Source organism: Sinocyclocheilus anshuiensis, unplaced genomic scaffold, assembly GCF_001515605.1.
Source record: "Sinocyclocheilus anshuiensis isolate Anshui unplaced genomic scaffold, SAMN03320099.WGS_v1.1 scaffold287, whole genome shotgun sequence".
Classification (NCBI taxonomy): Eukaryota; Metazoa; Chordata; class Actinopteri; order Cypriniformes; family Cyprinidae; genus Sinocyclocheilus; species Sinocyclocheilus anshuiensis.
Genome location: NW_015552557.1, coordinates 241,139 through 255,863, shown reverse-complemented (window position 1 = coordinate 255,863; position 14,725 = coordinate 241,139). Strand labels below are relative to the sequence as shown.

The following is a 14,725-nucleotide window of genomic DNA, read 5'->3' as shown; positions in this document are numbered from 1 at the left end:
TGTGTGTGTGTGTGTGTGTGTGTGTTTGTGTGTGTGTGTGTGTTTGTGTGGGAATGAGGGAATCAAAATGGATTCAGGATGGTATATGTAATCAGTTTGATAGGCATCAATAAAAATAACCAACAAGGTTTACAAAGTCAAAACTTTGTGTTGTTACTCATCATACTCATCATATACACACACACAAGATCATATGTAATAATAAGATAATACATATAATATGTAGTAACTGTTAAACTGTTACTTTTCCAATAATATCTATCTATCTATCTATCTGTTCATATATATATATTCAAACCCAGAAATTAGGTTAAAAAATATCTTATTGGTAAATTATTATAGAAGATTTCGGAATTAATTGACAATGATATGAATGAAAACTGTTGATTAGGATAATGTATATAAAACAACATATACAACTGAAATTAATTTAATGATTTTACAACTATGTTCTTTAATGTCGGTTGGGGGATCAAAAAACGTAAAAATATAATTTTATATCTCTTAAATTCATTTTCAAATTTTGTACATTTCCAATTGGCTAAATAGTATGCATTCAGTGTGTAGCTTAGTAACCGATAGACATCATTGCATTATTTTGCATATTGAATTATGATTAGTCTGCTTTGAATATATTTATTCATAGCTACCTCAACGCTGCAAAATATCGCTGTTGTTTTTGTGTGCTGAAGTGGCTCTGATTTGGCATTTCATTCACACAGAACCTGCCTTGCAATCGCTGCTAGGCCTATTTCCTTCAGGAAATGCAAATCTATTTTTTTAATCAATGCCCTAATGGAAATTTTACCCGTGAGCCATGGTGGTATGTGTTTCATATGCATCTTAATTAGATAAGCTTAATTTTAAAAAGCCCAGGAGAGGATTAGGGGGCTTTCTTTTTCACGTTTTTTCACCTTTTGATTCGTCTTTCATCGAGCGGACAGCTGTTGCTGTATTTTTGGGGAAGTTGTGGCCTAATGGTTAGAGAGTCGGACTCATAACCCAAAGGTTGTGGGTTCGAGTCTCGTACCGGCAGGGATTGTAGGTGGGGGGAGTGAATGTACAGCGCTCTCTCCCACCTTCAATACCACGACTGAGGTGCCCTTGAGCAAGGCACTGAACCCCCAACTGCTCCCCGGGCGCCGCAGTATAAATGGCTGCCCACTGCTCCGGGTGTGTGTTCATGGTGTGTGTGTGCACTTTGGATGGGTAAATGCAGAGCACTAATTCCGAGTATGGGTCACCATACTTGGCCACATGTCACGTCACACTCACACACACTTCTTCTGTCATCGCTGGATGTCAGTGAAGCTGCCTGTGGTCAATTCTAGAGATTTTTAGGGCGCCTCCCAGCGGTCACGGTGAGAATGACATCCTCGAATATTTACATTGAACATGTTCATATTTATTTTACTACAACCAAAAAGTTGTCAGCTAAGCTTGTGGTGCCTGTCTAGGATACATAGTTAAGGATTATATATATATTCCATCTGTTAATATATACCTTTTAACACAAATCCAGCAAAACAGGAAGTATTTAATGATAGCATAAAGGCCTGTTCCCTCAACACCAAGGCTGTGGAAACCTAATGAGCTGCCTACAGGAGTGTTGGTTGTCTTAGACACGTCTGCAGTACTTTGGGCCCATGATGCCCAAAAATGATTGCCTATGATGCCCAAAAGTCTCGGTATCCGGCACACAAGTTTTTGAGCCATAAATCTACACTGAAACGTCTGGAGTTTATCCAATTCCAGAATGTAAATTTATAATAATGTGCTAATAATAAGATATGTGTAAATGAACATACAAAATACAGATAGAAAGGACATTTTGTTCATAGCTGTGCTCATTGCACACCTAAAAAACTTGCTTTAGTAATCCTTTTTTATTAACTGCTTTGAAAAATCACTTTTAATAGAGTGTAGACTGAAAACTAAATTTGAGCAGATTTTTTTTTTACTCTGAAACTACTAGTAAATTTCACAATTACAGCAAGTAACATGTTCGATTAAACATTGAATATTGAAGGAGAAAGACTGAAATAGTATTTTTCTGTAAACACGTACTCCACAAATACAAATTTTTTAATAAAAAGTAAATGTTGTGTTCGAAAACAAAAAAAAAACTCTAATCTTTAACTTTGATTTTTTTTTACATTGTATATTATGTGGCAACATATAAATTAACTAGGCTAGTTTTCAGATACAATTATTTTCATATATATTTAAAATGTATTTTAAGGATTTAATTGTTCATTAATTGTTCATGCAATTAATGCATTGCAGTATCTGTCAACGTTTAACAACATTAAACAGTGTCGTGAACAATCACTTTGTTTAATATGACTGAAAAAAACATAACTGCATTAGGTTACACCAATAAAAATGATTTTAAATGTCAGAACAGGTAGAAATATCCAATTTTCCCAGTTCACAGGGTAGTGAAAAGCTTCATACTGTTGTTATAACTGTATTATTACAAGGTCTGCCATTACAATGCCATTTCATACAGAGTGGGGCAGCAGGCTGATATGTAAACATATGCTAAATGTTTTGCCACTGTTCACGGTCATTGTCAAAGGTGTGTGGGGGTCGTGAGGGGCCAATTTACCACAACAGCACGAAGCCCACAAATCATAAACATCTTAAAGGCATCTTCTAAAGGTCTATTTGACATCTGATAGGAAACGTCCTATAGACATAATGCAGATGAAACGCAAACACTCTAAAAAAAATAGGTCTTGCAGACGTGTCGTCAAATAGTGATGAACGTGCATCTGCCAATGCCTCCCTCTTCTCTGGGCTCTGACCATTTCGGTTGAAAACGAGGGAGCAGCGTGTTCCGGGAATAGCTTCTGTTAGTGGCTGCCGTGGAGGCCGAGGGGAGGCGGAGGTGAGGTGGACCAGACGGCGCGCGAGCTCGAGTATGAGAGACGGAGGGGAGGGAAAAGGGAGAGAAACAGCCGCCTTCAAATATGGCGTCTTCGAGGGAAAATGACTAATGTTCTGAAAAAGAGGCCTCGAGCTCGACGTTCAAGCGAACCGTGCGGAGTCCGCACGCAGCGTGGGTGTTTGAAATCGTCGAGTCGAACGCAAGCCGAAGCGAGTGAAGGAAAGGGGCACGGTTTACACCATCTTATTTAGATGCGTCGACAGGGCTAGCGCGCTGCTAGCTCACAACAACAACATTGTGGGTGGAATTTAAATGTCGCGTTTGATATTCGCTCGCAAAATCGTTGCATGCGTAATGTAGCAGTTGTTTAACGGCTTCATACAAGTAACGTTAAAGAAAGGGGAGGAGAAACAAGGGAAAGGACGTAGGACGTCAGTAATTTATCGGTAAACAGGTCAAACCGAATTCTTCGCAGCCCGCCAGGAGCATGGCATTACTTTATCTAGTTTTAAATGAGAAAAGGCTGAAAAGGACGTGAGTTATTTCTTTGGAGGTGGTCGGTGAACACCCCCTCTATCACGCACTCATCTCCTCCCCTCCATTTCCCTCTCCCTTTCCAATATGCTCTTTTTCACTCTTATGGATTTAGTCGTCTCTCACCAGGAAGAATGATTAAAAACTGACAACGGGACCGCGATCTTGTAGTGCAAAAAACAGTTTCGCACCGGAACCGTTCGCTCGCATCCAGCCGCGCGTTAGTGCGAAGCGATGGACAGAAATTACCCGGGAGCTGGCTTCGGTGATTTGGGCGCAGGAGCCGGATGGAGCTACGAGAGATCAGCCAAAGCAAGGTAAGCATGCAGCCATGCTGAGAACACAGAATGATGTCCGCTGTTTGGGACCAAGCAGACTTGTGAAACCCCGGGCAGTTGCATCTGACGATGTATTTGCGTAGGATGTCAGAAGGTATTAGTGTAGCTATTGTTATTCAAATAAGCGAGGGTTTGCAGCTTTGGAAATTCAAGTGTGATTGATGGACTAATGTGCGGTTTGGGGAGGAGGAGAGGGAAGAAAAAAGGTGGGGGGCGGGGTGAAGTCTCCTCGCACGATTTTATTAACGTACAGATCCCCTTTTAGATTCGTTTAGCATCCCCAATGAATGAATGAGGGGCTCAGGGTCAAGTCTACTGAGAAAAGAGCGAGAGATAGTTAAAAAAGGACGCGAACCGCAGCTTTAACGTTAACGTTACCTGCGCTCAACAGTTTAAACGACACCATTGATTTAAAAAATACACCACATGAGCATTAAACGGAGCTGTACGTTTAGAGCGTATTGCTGAAATAATATTCCTCGTTGTTTTATAAATCGGGGAAACAATGCTACGCGGCCTCTGATGATGAGGGGCTAGACCGTCCAGCTGGCGTTAGCTAACCTCATAATGCTGTTGTCGCATGTGGGCCTACTATTGATTTAAACTAAAAAAGAGAAAATTATAAAACCGATGTAAGATTTGATTTCAGGCCAGTGAAAGTAAAAAACGCCCATCGTGTTAGCGCTAAGACTTGCCTAAGCTAGCTCTTCGCGCTTGAAGATGGGAGCGACCTGCGCAGCCTTGCTAACGAGTTAGCCTCCGATGCTATGCTCACTGTCACAGATCAGGACATGAATACCAGTCAACAATTCATTGCGTTAATAAAAACATGCTTTGCTTTTTAATTAAAAAAGGCATAATTGATGTTGCGCAATGGCGTATTTTAATATTGTCAATTTCTATGTACTTTACCTGCATTGTATTTCATACATCATCAGAACACACACATAACTGACAGGAAAGATAAAAAAAAAAATCCAATATTGCTAATGAAACACGTTAATAACAATTTATGATATGGAAATAGGCCTATATTTCTAACAAAAGCATTATTGTACAGTGACAGTGGCTCGTGTCTGATGGGATGTTGTTCAGATTAACATTTGCATTATTGCATTAATTTTTTTTTATTTGTAAGTATAATTTAATATCTAAAAAATGCTGTCCAGGTGCCTTATTACATAGTCTTCCTATCTTAATATCTGAGAAGTTCAATGCTTTAAATGAGATCCTAAGTGAAATCCCCATGATAAGATAAGGATATATCTAAATATAATAATACTAATGTTAATAAAACATTGTTAATCATTTATAATATAGAATATGTTTCCAACAAAACATTATTGCACTATATTACTGAGCAGTTTCTGATGGCATGGAGTTCAAATTAAGATTTGTGTTACTACATTCATTTTTTAAAGTATAAATTCAATATCTCAGAAATACTGTTCAGGTTTGTTATAGTGAATTATATATTTTTTTTTTGTATGAGGAAGTTTATGATCTTAATATCTGAGAAGTGTTCTGAATGACATCCTAAGTGAAATCTCCATGGTTGATATATAAGATAAAGATAAGTTAGGATTTTCTGTAATACAGCTCCAGATATCTAAATATTAGGATGCACCAGTGATTAAAAAAATTATGTCAAATATTACAAATCTATGTATTAAAAGACAACTTAAATAAAAAAGAATTTTGTACTAATTTGGGATTATGAAACTTAATAGAATTGAATTAGGATACACGTTATATATACCAGTATAATACCCTTTACAAAATTGCTACTTAAATATTTCTCATTAACAAACTTGGTTTCGCATTACTGTACAGAGATTACCATAGGAAAACTGCAAACTGTTTAATGACTAAGTTTTTACACTTGCTGCAAGCATCATTGATAATCAATGCTAAAGTCACTGGTGATCTCTGGTCTCGGCAGCTTGGTGTACGGCAGCTCTAGATCATCACATCCAGAGTCTGAACTTCTTCATCGCCAAGCCTACGCCACTCCCCATCCCCTGCAGGGTTATGCTACCAATCACCATCCTGGTGGATCTGGCCAGGGTGGGGCTTGGGGTGCAGCTGGAAGGAGCCTGGGTGAGTGACACTACTTTGAATTCACGTTCAAACATCTGATTTGGTTTCTTTGTATCAAGTTGATGTGTATAGTACCAAAGCACTTGTGGAAAATCAAATTTTTTTGTTTCTGATGTATGCACAATGTGCCCAAAAGTAGCTTATATCATAGAGCTTATCACATGATCTCGTCCTACCTTCCGACTACCATGATTGATTTGCAGCAATGATGTATAAGTCAAGACTAGGCTTGTCACACACAATACCAAAATTTCAGTCGTCAATACCAATATCAGCCAAATATCACAGCAAAATAATTTGAAATATTAATGTAATTAACTATTTATTGAAAACAAGCAAACAGACAATAATAAACAAATTACAAGCAATAGAATAAAGATTAATAAAAATGAAGTAAACAATGCTTGCAGTTTTCAGGTATCCAACAACAGGATCAAGTATATTCAATTAAATGTTCAGAAATTTAAAAAATAATTATCACATGCAATAAAAAAAACTACTTGATAGTCTGCACTGTATGATTGCAAAATATAATATATTAGTATATGAATAAATGCTGTAAGAGTTTTGACTGAGAAGCAGGCCTATTTACATTCACTTAAGACCTAATCGACTGTGTTTACTTCAATACTTTGCCAGGACAAGTATTTTGACCAAGAAATGCATGTGAATTAGAGTATGTGCAGAAGACGTGAGCATTTGGAAACAGCCACCTATCAGCAATGGGTACAAAATTGTTGTTGTACTCTGTGTTACAGATATCGTAGAGAGACTGGTATTTTTACATTTATTTTTATTGTAGAATTGACTTGTTACTGAAGCACCAGTACTTTTGATGTTTGATCTGTGTTTTGTATAGAATTAAAGCAGTATTTGCCAAAATGTGCTCATTACATGCTTGTTTTTCCATGTATGTTTTTCTTAGGCCTGTCTGGACTTTTTGATGCTGGGCTGCACCACACAAGTCCGTCAGGCCCAGATCCATCGGTTATGAACCTTATATCTGCACTAGAGTCCCGGGGTCCACAGCCACCTCCATCTGCCTCATCCCTCCTATCTCAGTTTCGCAGTCCATCATGGCAGACTGGTAAGCTTGGCTTACTGAGTTGTATGAAGTTTGCATAGGTATATTTGAATAATGTACAACGAAATGAAATAACATATTTGATAAGCATCAGATCAAGAATGCACAGTCACTGTTTGCATCAGATGTATAGAATATATAGAGGAAATGCTGGTAAACTGTAAGTGCATTCAGCCAGCACTGCCAACACTGTTGCCATAGCAACAACTTGTAAGTCACATATTAAAAAATATTAATTGGCTCTTGTAATAACTCAGTGTGCACAGATGTCGAAAGCCAGTATTGTCTTTGTACTTATTACGTTTTTTAAATTATTATTTTAGTATGTTTTCTTAGCCTTAGCTTTTGTCTTTTCTGTGGTTTTTTTTCTCTCTCCAAATTTTAGCCATGCACACACCTGCCCCTGCAGAGCTTTTCATCTCTGGTGCCCTTCCTGGATCTGGATCCTTCCCATCCTCTTCTGCTTTGTCTGCCTATCAGCACCCAGCGCCATTCTCAGGGCGGTCCTTTCCTGGTGTGACCCCCTCATTGTCCTTACAGGATACGCCCACTTTCAGCCCCACCTCCAATGGCCTCCTGTCACCCCATGATCCTTTACTCCACATCAAGACACCTTCACAATCAAGCCTTGGCTTTGACCGCCTGTTGTCATCACAGGGTGCAGCTGCGGCCTACCGTGGAAGTCATGATCCAACTGGGGGTGGGGTCACATCTGCACAAGCCTCTTCTGCAGCCTCAGTTTCTGCCCGCCATATGCCGTCTCATCAGTTCAACTTGTTGTCCTCCCAGCTTCAAGACCAGTCCTCCCAGTTGTACAGTGCCTCTGTGTTTTCCTCTACCCCTGCTCCACCTCAGCCAACATCCCAAGAGCGGACAGTACCAAGACAAGACAGTGTAATTAAACACTACCAACGTCCCTCTCCAGCACAAGCCCCCTCATCCACCCCTCACCCTCTTCAGCACTATCTTAGCTGTGGGGTGTCAGGATATCAGCAAGCCACTCATACGCGCCATGTTGGCCTCTCTTGCAGTCCCCTAGGTGAACACAGTCCTTCCTCAGACCATAAACCCTCCCCCAGGACTGAACAGTACAGACCAATAATCCAACCTTCTTATGGGTCCTCGTCATCCTCATCCTCTGGTGGGGCTGGAAAGGGGACAAAGAGCAGCTCTAGTAGTGGTTACTCCTCTTCTGGATCTGCATCCTCTTCCAGAACCCCCCACACACCGCCCTCTGCCTCTTCAGCTTCATCCTCATCTTCATCCTCTTCCTCCTCCTCTGCATCTGCTAGTGCTCGTCAGTCTAATTCCATTCCAACCTCCACTTCTGCCTCTGCATCCTCTCGACAACAGCCACCAACCCAGACTGTACCTCCTCCACCCCAGTCACATTCCCAGGCCCCTCAGAGCTCCTCTAATTCCACCCAGCAAACCCTTCCCAAGTCGTGCCTCTCGGGTTATGGATCACCAGTGGCTCCAGTCAAGTCATCGAGTGGTCTAACGGGCCAGACCCCTCCTCATCCACAACCCCAGTCTTTCTCTCCAAGTCAGCCTCCCCCATCACACCTTTCCCAGTCATATGGGGGATTCAGTTCTCCACAGACTCATGATCTTCCTTCAGCTAGGACCTCTGGAGTGGCTAAAGGGTATGGGAATTTGGGAAGTCAGTCGTTTTCAGCAGAAGCAGTATATGGGACTGATTCAGGTTATGGGTCTCTGCCACCATCTTTAGTGGGTGCTGGAAGTCCCTCAATGGGTTATGGTGCATCAGGACACTCTCCTGCCCTTCTTAGGTCAGGAGCAAGTGGTGGAACAACTGGTGGTGGTAGTAGTGGAGGCAGTACAGGAACTGGAGCCAGTGGTAGTGGAGGAGGTGGTGGATCTTACCACATCCCTGATTCAAGTCCATCTCCATCTGGCAATTCTGGAATCATCCGTCCTGGTCTGCATTCTCCTGCACCTTCACGACCTGCTCAGTCACCTGTTGGAACAGGATCCAACAAATATCTATCTTCTGTTCTCTCACCTTCATTTCTGCCTTCTCCACAAGGGTACCCAGACACAAGAGGACCTCGATCACAACCCTATCACCCCTCTGCTCCTCCCAAAACAAAGTCTGATAACAGCATACTTGGTGTAACAGAGTCTAGGTCACAACAGGACGATGATGTTGATGATGATTTCCTCATCCAGCACCTTCTTCAAGCCCAGAGTCCTGCTCCTCAAGCATCCCATCACCATCCTCCTCAAAGCCATCATTCCATACAGCCCACCCAGCAGCCTCCAGTCCTTCCAGCTCAGGATGGAAATAAGGGGCTTGCTTATGAGATGAGCAAAAGCTCAGAAGAGAGGTACCACCTTCAAAGTGTTATTCGAACACATAGTGCCACCTCTAATGCTGCTGTCTCTGATACAGGGAGTGGAGCTGAACTGGACAGTCAATTGGAGATGTCCCTAAAGAAACAGCAACCGCACCAACAACAACATCAACAACAACCACAGCAGAAAAGCAACAGAACTGTAAGTGATGGAGGACGAGGGAGTTCAGATCAAACACATTCCCATCCTCAACATCATCATGATTCAATGGGATCTGTGGTGCATTATGTGCGGGATGACCCATATTCCCAACACTCAATTCCTCAACAATCCACCTCCCACCATCAACACACTCCACATACACCCACGCACCCACACCTACACTCTCACCCGCACATGGATCTTCAGAAAAAAACTCCAGATTCAGGAGATATGGCTTACATACGTAAGACACCTGATGTGCAGCAACATCACCATCAGCATCAACAGGCACATCAACAGCAAACTCAACATCATCAGTCACATCCACAACAACATCAACAACAACCCCAGCAACAACGTCACTCCCAGTCACAGCCACTTATGGACTCTCCCACTGACCAGTCTCGCCAACCCCCTCATTTGTTGCAGTCTGTGTTGTCCCACACCCGCAGCAAAACAGACCCTCAGCAACAGCAGCATTCTGTAAGCCAGCAGGCCCTTATGGAAGCCACTGGGGGAGTTGTGTCAGCAGAGACCCATTCCCAGCCCCAGACATCCCAGCTCCAACTCCAGCTTCAGTCCCAGGCTTTGGAAGCAGCTGGTCACTATGGTCATGGTACCCAGCAGCAAGACCAGAGCCGCCCTAAGTCTAACACAGTGTCTTCACTAGACATGCTGGAACATTCCCTCTCTCGGACATCTAGCCAAGAGGGAGCAATGGTGGATGAGAGGACAGGAGGTGAAGGAAGCAGGGGAAATTCTGGAGCTGCAACAGCAGGAAGTGTAGAAAGGCGCCAATCACAGAAGCAACAAAGACTTTCATCTCACCACCCAACGCAGCATCATGCTTCAGAGTTACACTCATATCTTCCTGAGCCAGACATGAGTTTATCAACTACTTCTCATGGACACCACCTATCCCACCATCACCACCAACAGCAACAATCGTCACAAGGTCCTCAACATTCTAACTCCCACCATCAACACCCTCACCCCTCCCATCCTAATCAACAGAGCCATCATCATCTTCCTCCACAGGCCTCCTCAGCAGCTTCTCAGCAACAAGAGCAGTCTCACCCCTCTCACACCTCCCAGATTCCTCAACCTCAGCTTGACCAGCATCAAGGAGAGCCCCACTTTGACACCAGGAATCCAGCAGTGAAATCAAATCAAAACCAAAATCAAAGCCAACAGAGCCAGAGGTTTGTTCCGTTAACATCCATCTGCTTCCCTGATTCTCTTCTCCCAGATGAGGACCGTTCATTCTTTCCTGGAATGGAGGATATGTTCTGCACAGAGGAGTACAAATCCACTTGCTCAGGAGGAACTGGGCAGGGTCAAGATGGGGTTGCAACTGGCCAAGCAGTGCAGGAAGGAATGGAAGGAATTAAACCAACGCCCGGAGGAGGAGACAATACAGGTCCAAGTTATGATATGCTTGGTCATCACAGTGACCAAGGATATGGGCAATATTGCCATGATCTCTCAGAACCTGACAATGGAACCATGCATTTGGATCTTGACTCCTTGAAGACTCAAGAGCTCCCATCTACAGTCAATACAGAGCAGCTTGGACTGATCCAATCTCAACCAGCCAACCTTGTTATTTCCACCAGCCATTGAACTGCATGCACAGGATTGTGAGAAATCATAGGCATATATGATATCTCTTAAAAAGCCCACCAGATGAGGGCATCTTAATAGATGGGATGTTGCACAAACGTTAGATTCACTTATTGTGTTGCCTCATTGTACTACATGTGAGGGCAGCATTTTTCAGATTTCAGACACATCCAATTTGTCTGTGTAAATGTTACAATGTAAAGGGCTGTTCATACCAAGGACCATAACAATAATGCTTTAATAATCATACTACTTCATCCATTCTAGTTCATCCAAAAATGAAAATTAACCCCTGATTTACTCATCCTCGAGCCATCCTAGGTGTATATGACTTTCTTCTTTCAGTATAGCAAAATTGCACAAACATGCATTGCTTCAAATGGCATATTAAAACTGGATATTATATTAAAAGTAGTACTCACATTTAATGTGAAACTTTAGCTTAAGTCAGGTAGGAACACAAGGTCATAGGCAGCTTTATGTTGTTGGTGATGATAAAACAACAAATTTACATATCGTCACTGTTGAGCGGAAACATTGTATGTCCAAAAGCATTACCACTCCTCAACCTCAGCTTGACCAGCATCAAGGAGAGCCCCACTTTGACACCAGGAATCCAGCAGTGAAATCAAATCAAAACCAAAATCAAAGCCAACAGAGCCAGAGGTTTGTTCCGTTAACATCCATCTGCTTCCCTGATTCTCTTCTCCCAGATGAGGACCGTTCATTCTTTCCTGGAATGGAGGATATGTTCTGCACAGAGGAGTACAAATCCACTTGCTCAGGAGGAACTGGGCAGGGTCAAGATGGGGTTGCAACTGGCCAAGCAGTGCAGGAAGGAATGGAAGGAATTAAACCAACGCCCGGAGGAGGAGACAATACAGGTCCAAGTTATGATATGCTTGGTCATCACAGTGACCAAGGATATGGGCAATATTGCCATGATCTCTCAGAACCTGACAATGGAACCATGCATTTGGATCTTGACTCCTTGAAGACTCAAGAGCTCCCATCTACAGTCAATACAGAGCAGCTTGGACTGATCCAATCTCAACCAGCCAACCTTGGAATGGGGACAACTGGAACAGTGGGGGAAGGATCTGGTGCCAAAATGGGAGGTACTGGGGGATCTGGGTCTGGATCAGGGGGTCTTACCTCTCCTATCTTCTGTTCCTCTCGCCCAAAGAAGCTCCTTAAGTCCAGTTCCTTCCATCTATTTACATATCGTCACTGTTGAGCGGAAACATTGTATGTCCAAAAGCATTACCACTTTCAGGAAATGTAAAAACTATTTTTTTTTGTAGTAATTAAACAGCGTCATCAGAGTTGGTATTGTGGCTCTATATATGGTCAGACACTTAATGTTCCGAGGTTTTTGAAGTGCTCTCTCAGAACCTGACAATGGAACCATGCATTTGGATCTTGACTCCTTGAAGACTCAAGAGCTCCCATCTACAGTCAATACAGAGCAGCTTGGACTGATCCAATCTCAACCAGCCAACCTTGGAATGGGGACAACTGGAACAGTGGGGGAAGGATCTGGTGCCAAAATGGGAGGTACTGGGGGATCTGGGTCTGGATCAGGGGGTCTTACCTCTCCTATCTTCTGTTCCTCTCGCCCAAAGAAGCTCCTTAAGTCCAGTTCCTTCCATCTACTGAAGGAAAGACCTGATCCAAACTCCTTGCCCAAGAAGAGCTATGCACAGGAGTATGAATTTGAAGATGACGAGGATAAGGCTGACGTCCCAGCTGACATTCGCCTCAACAGCCGAAGCCGACTTCCTGATCTCATACCAGACCTTGTGTCCAGTTGTCGCAAATCAAGTGGTGTGGGAGGGGGAACTTTAAGCCCTTTAATGGGTGATCTAGATTTTGGATACCCATCTCTTGGTCCCCCTCCGCAGTTGATGCCACAAGATGGACCGAAGAAAAGAGGCAGGAAGCCCACAAAGCCTAAACGAGAAGGACCTCCAAGGCCACGTGGACGCCCACGTATACGCCCATTGCCAGAACCTCACCACTCTAGGGGTATGATGGGAGAGTATGGAACAGGATATGTTCCTGAAAGAAGCAGAGGCAGAGGAAGAGGCAGAGGCAGAGGCAGACGGGATGAATCTATGATGGACATGGAGATGACCAATAAAGACCCGAATCAGATGTATCAACAACACATGCAGCAGCAAATGCATCACCAATCACAGCAGCAGCCACAGCATGAGGAGCCAATAAAACCCATCAAGGTAAGATGTTCAAATGTAAAAAATTATAATATACAAATATAAAATTTGAGAGAGGTTGATGTGAGTTCAAACATTTGTAGTTGACGATGGACAATATATTGGGACCATATCAGTTATTGGGCGATACTAGAGTTTTTTTGTAACAGTTTTCTTCAGTATTGGATATTTAATATTACATGCTCATTTCCCTCTATGAGCCATAACATTAAAATAATTATCAGCTTTAGAGGTCGACCGATGTATCGGTTTTGCGGATTAATCGGCACCGATAGTTGATTGCCGAAACTATCTGCTATCGGCAAAAATCCATGCCGATAGTTTTTTCCTAGTTGCTTCCGTTAATTAACAAGTTAATTAACTATGAATTCATTTGAATGATCAATATATAATTTATATTTAATATTAATATTTTTGTTCGTTTACAAAGAATGCTTCAGTACTGTTTTTTTTTTTGTTTTCATACAGTATCCATTTTAAAAACTAACGGTTGATTAATCGGTATCGACCAGTGGGGTCCAACCTAGCTATCGGTATCGGTAAAATCCACTATCAGTCGACCTCTAATCAGCTTATCAGTGTCTGCCAGAATTTTATTATCGGTGCATCTCTTGTAGTTTTTGAATGATGGGACATCTGCATGTTCCAGGTTATTTTCTATAATGTCTTGTTTCCCTTTATTAGATTAAACTTCCTATTGGAACCATGCCATCTTCTGATGCCTTGTTGCGGACAGACTCCTTGTCAGGCACTGATCCGGCTCTCTCAGATGGTTCCCTTGGTTCAGCACCCTCTTTGGGATTGAGCCCTGGGACTCCCGGAGTGCCTGACATGAACAGACCTCAAGACAAGAAGTCCAAATCCCAAGAGGTATGAGAATGCAGTGTAGATCCCAGAGCTGTGTTTTTGAGCATGTTTTTACATTTTGATCTAATGAAAAATTCTGTCCCTTCATATTTAGTTGGAAGAGAAAGAGTCAGAGAAGACTGGCTTTGTTGCCTCATTTTTGGATTTTTTAAAGTCTGGAAAAAGGCCATCAGGATTGTCAACAGGGTCAGCTGACAGCGCTGGAAATGAAGATGCCTCTCCTGGGAAAAGTGGAAGCTTTCGCCCATTATCCCCTCAACCTCCACCTCCCCCAGCTGCTGCAGCTTTATCTGGATATGGAGATGGTGAAAGTGATGGAGGACTGTCTTTGGGTGGCTGTCCTAGCCCATGCAAGCGTTTGGATGAAGAGCTGAAAAGGAACCTTGAGACATTGCCCTCCTTCTCGTCCGATGAGGAGGACTCTGTCGGAAAGAACCAGGACCTGCAAAAGAGCATCTCCTCTGCAATCTCTGCCCTGTATGACACTCCTCAACTCACCTCTACAATGCAGCCTCCTTCACTTCCACCA

The 14,725-nt window shown here is 42.7% G+C and overlaps 1 protein-coding gene across 1 annotated transcript in view; it reads left to right on the top strand.

Moving 5' to 3' along the window:
- Nucleotides 1-2,879: 2,879 nt before the first annotated feature.
- Nucleotides 2,880-14,725, top strand: part of prr12a (proline rich 12a) — a 42,407-nt gene continuing 30,561 nt past the window's right edge. Inside the window, exons 1-5 of the mRNA XM_016455225.1 lie at nucleotides 2,880-3,427; nucleotides 3,557-3,744; nucleotides 5,708-5,865; nucleotides 6,791-6,952; nucleotides 7,335-9,831. Coding sequence (XP_016310711.1) covers nucleotides 3,662-3,744; nucleotides 5,708-5,865; nucleotides 6,791-6,952; nucleotides 7,335-9,831 — 2,900 coding nt within the window. The 5' untranslated portion in view covers nucleotides 2,880-3,427; nucleotides 3,557-3,661. The remainder of the gene's footprint in view (nucleotides 3,428-3,556; nucleotides 3,745-5,707; nucleotides 5,866-6,790; nucleotides 6,953-7,334; nucleotides 9,832-14,725) is intronic.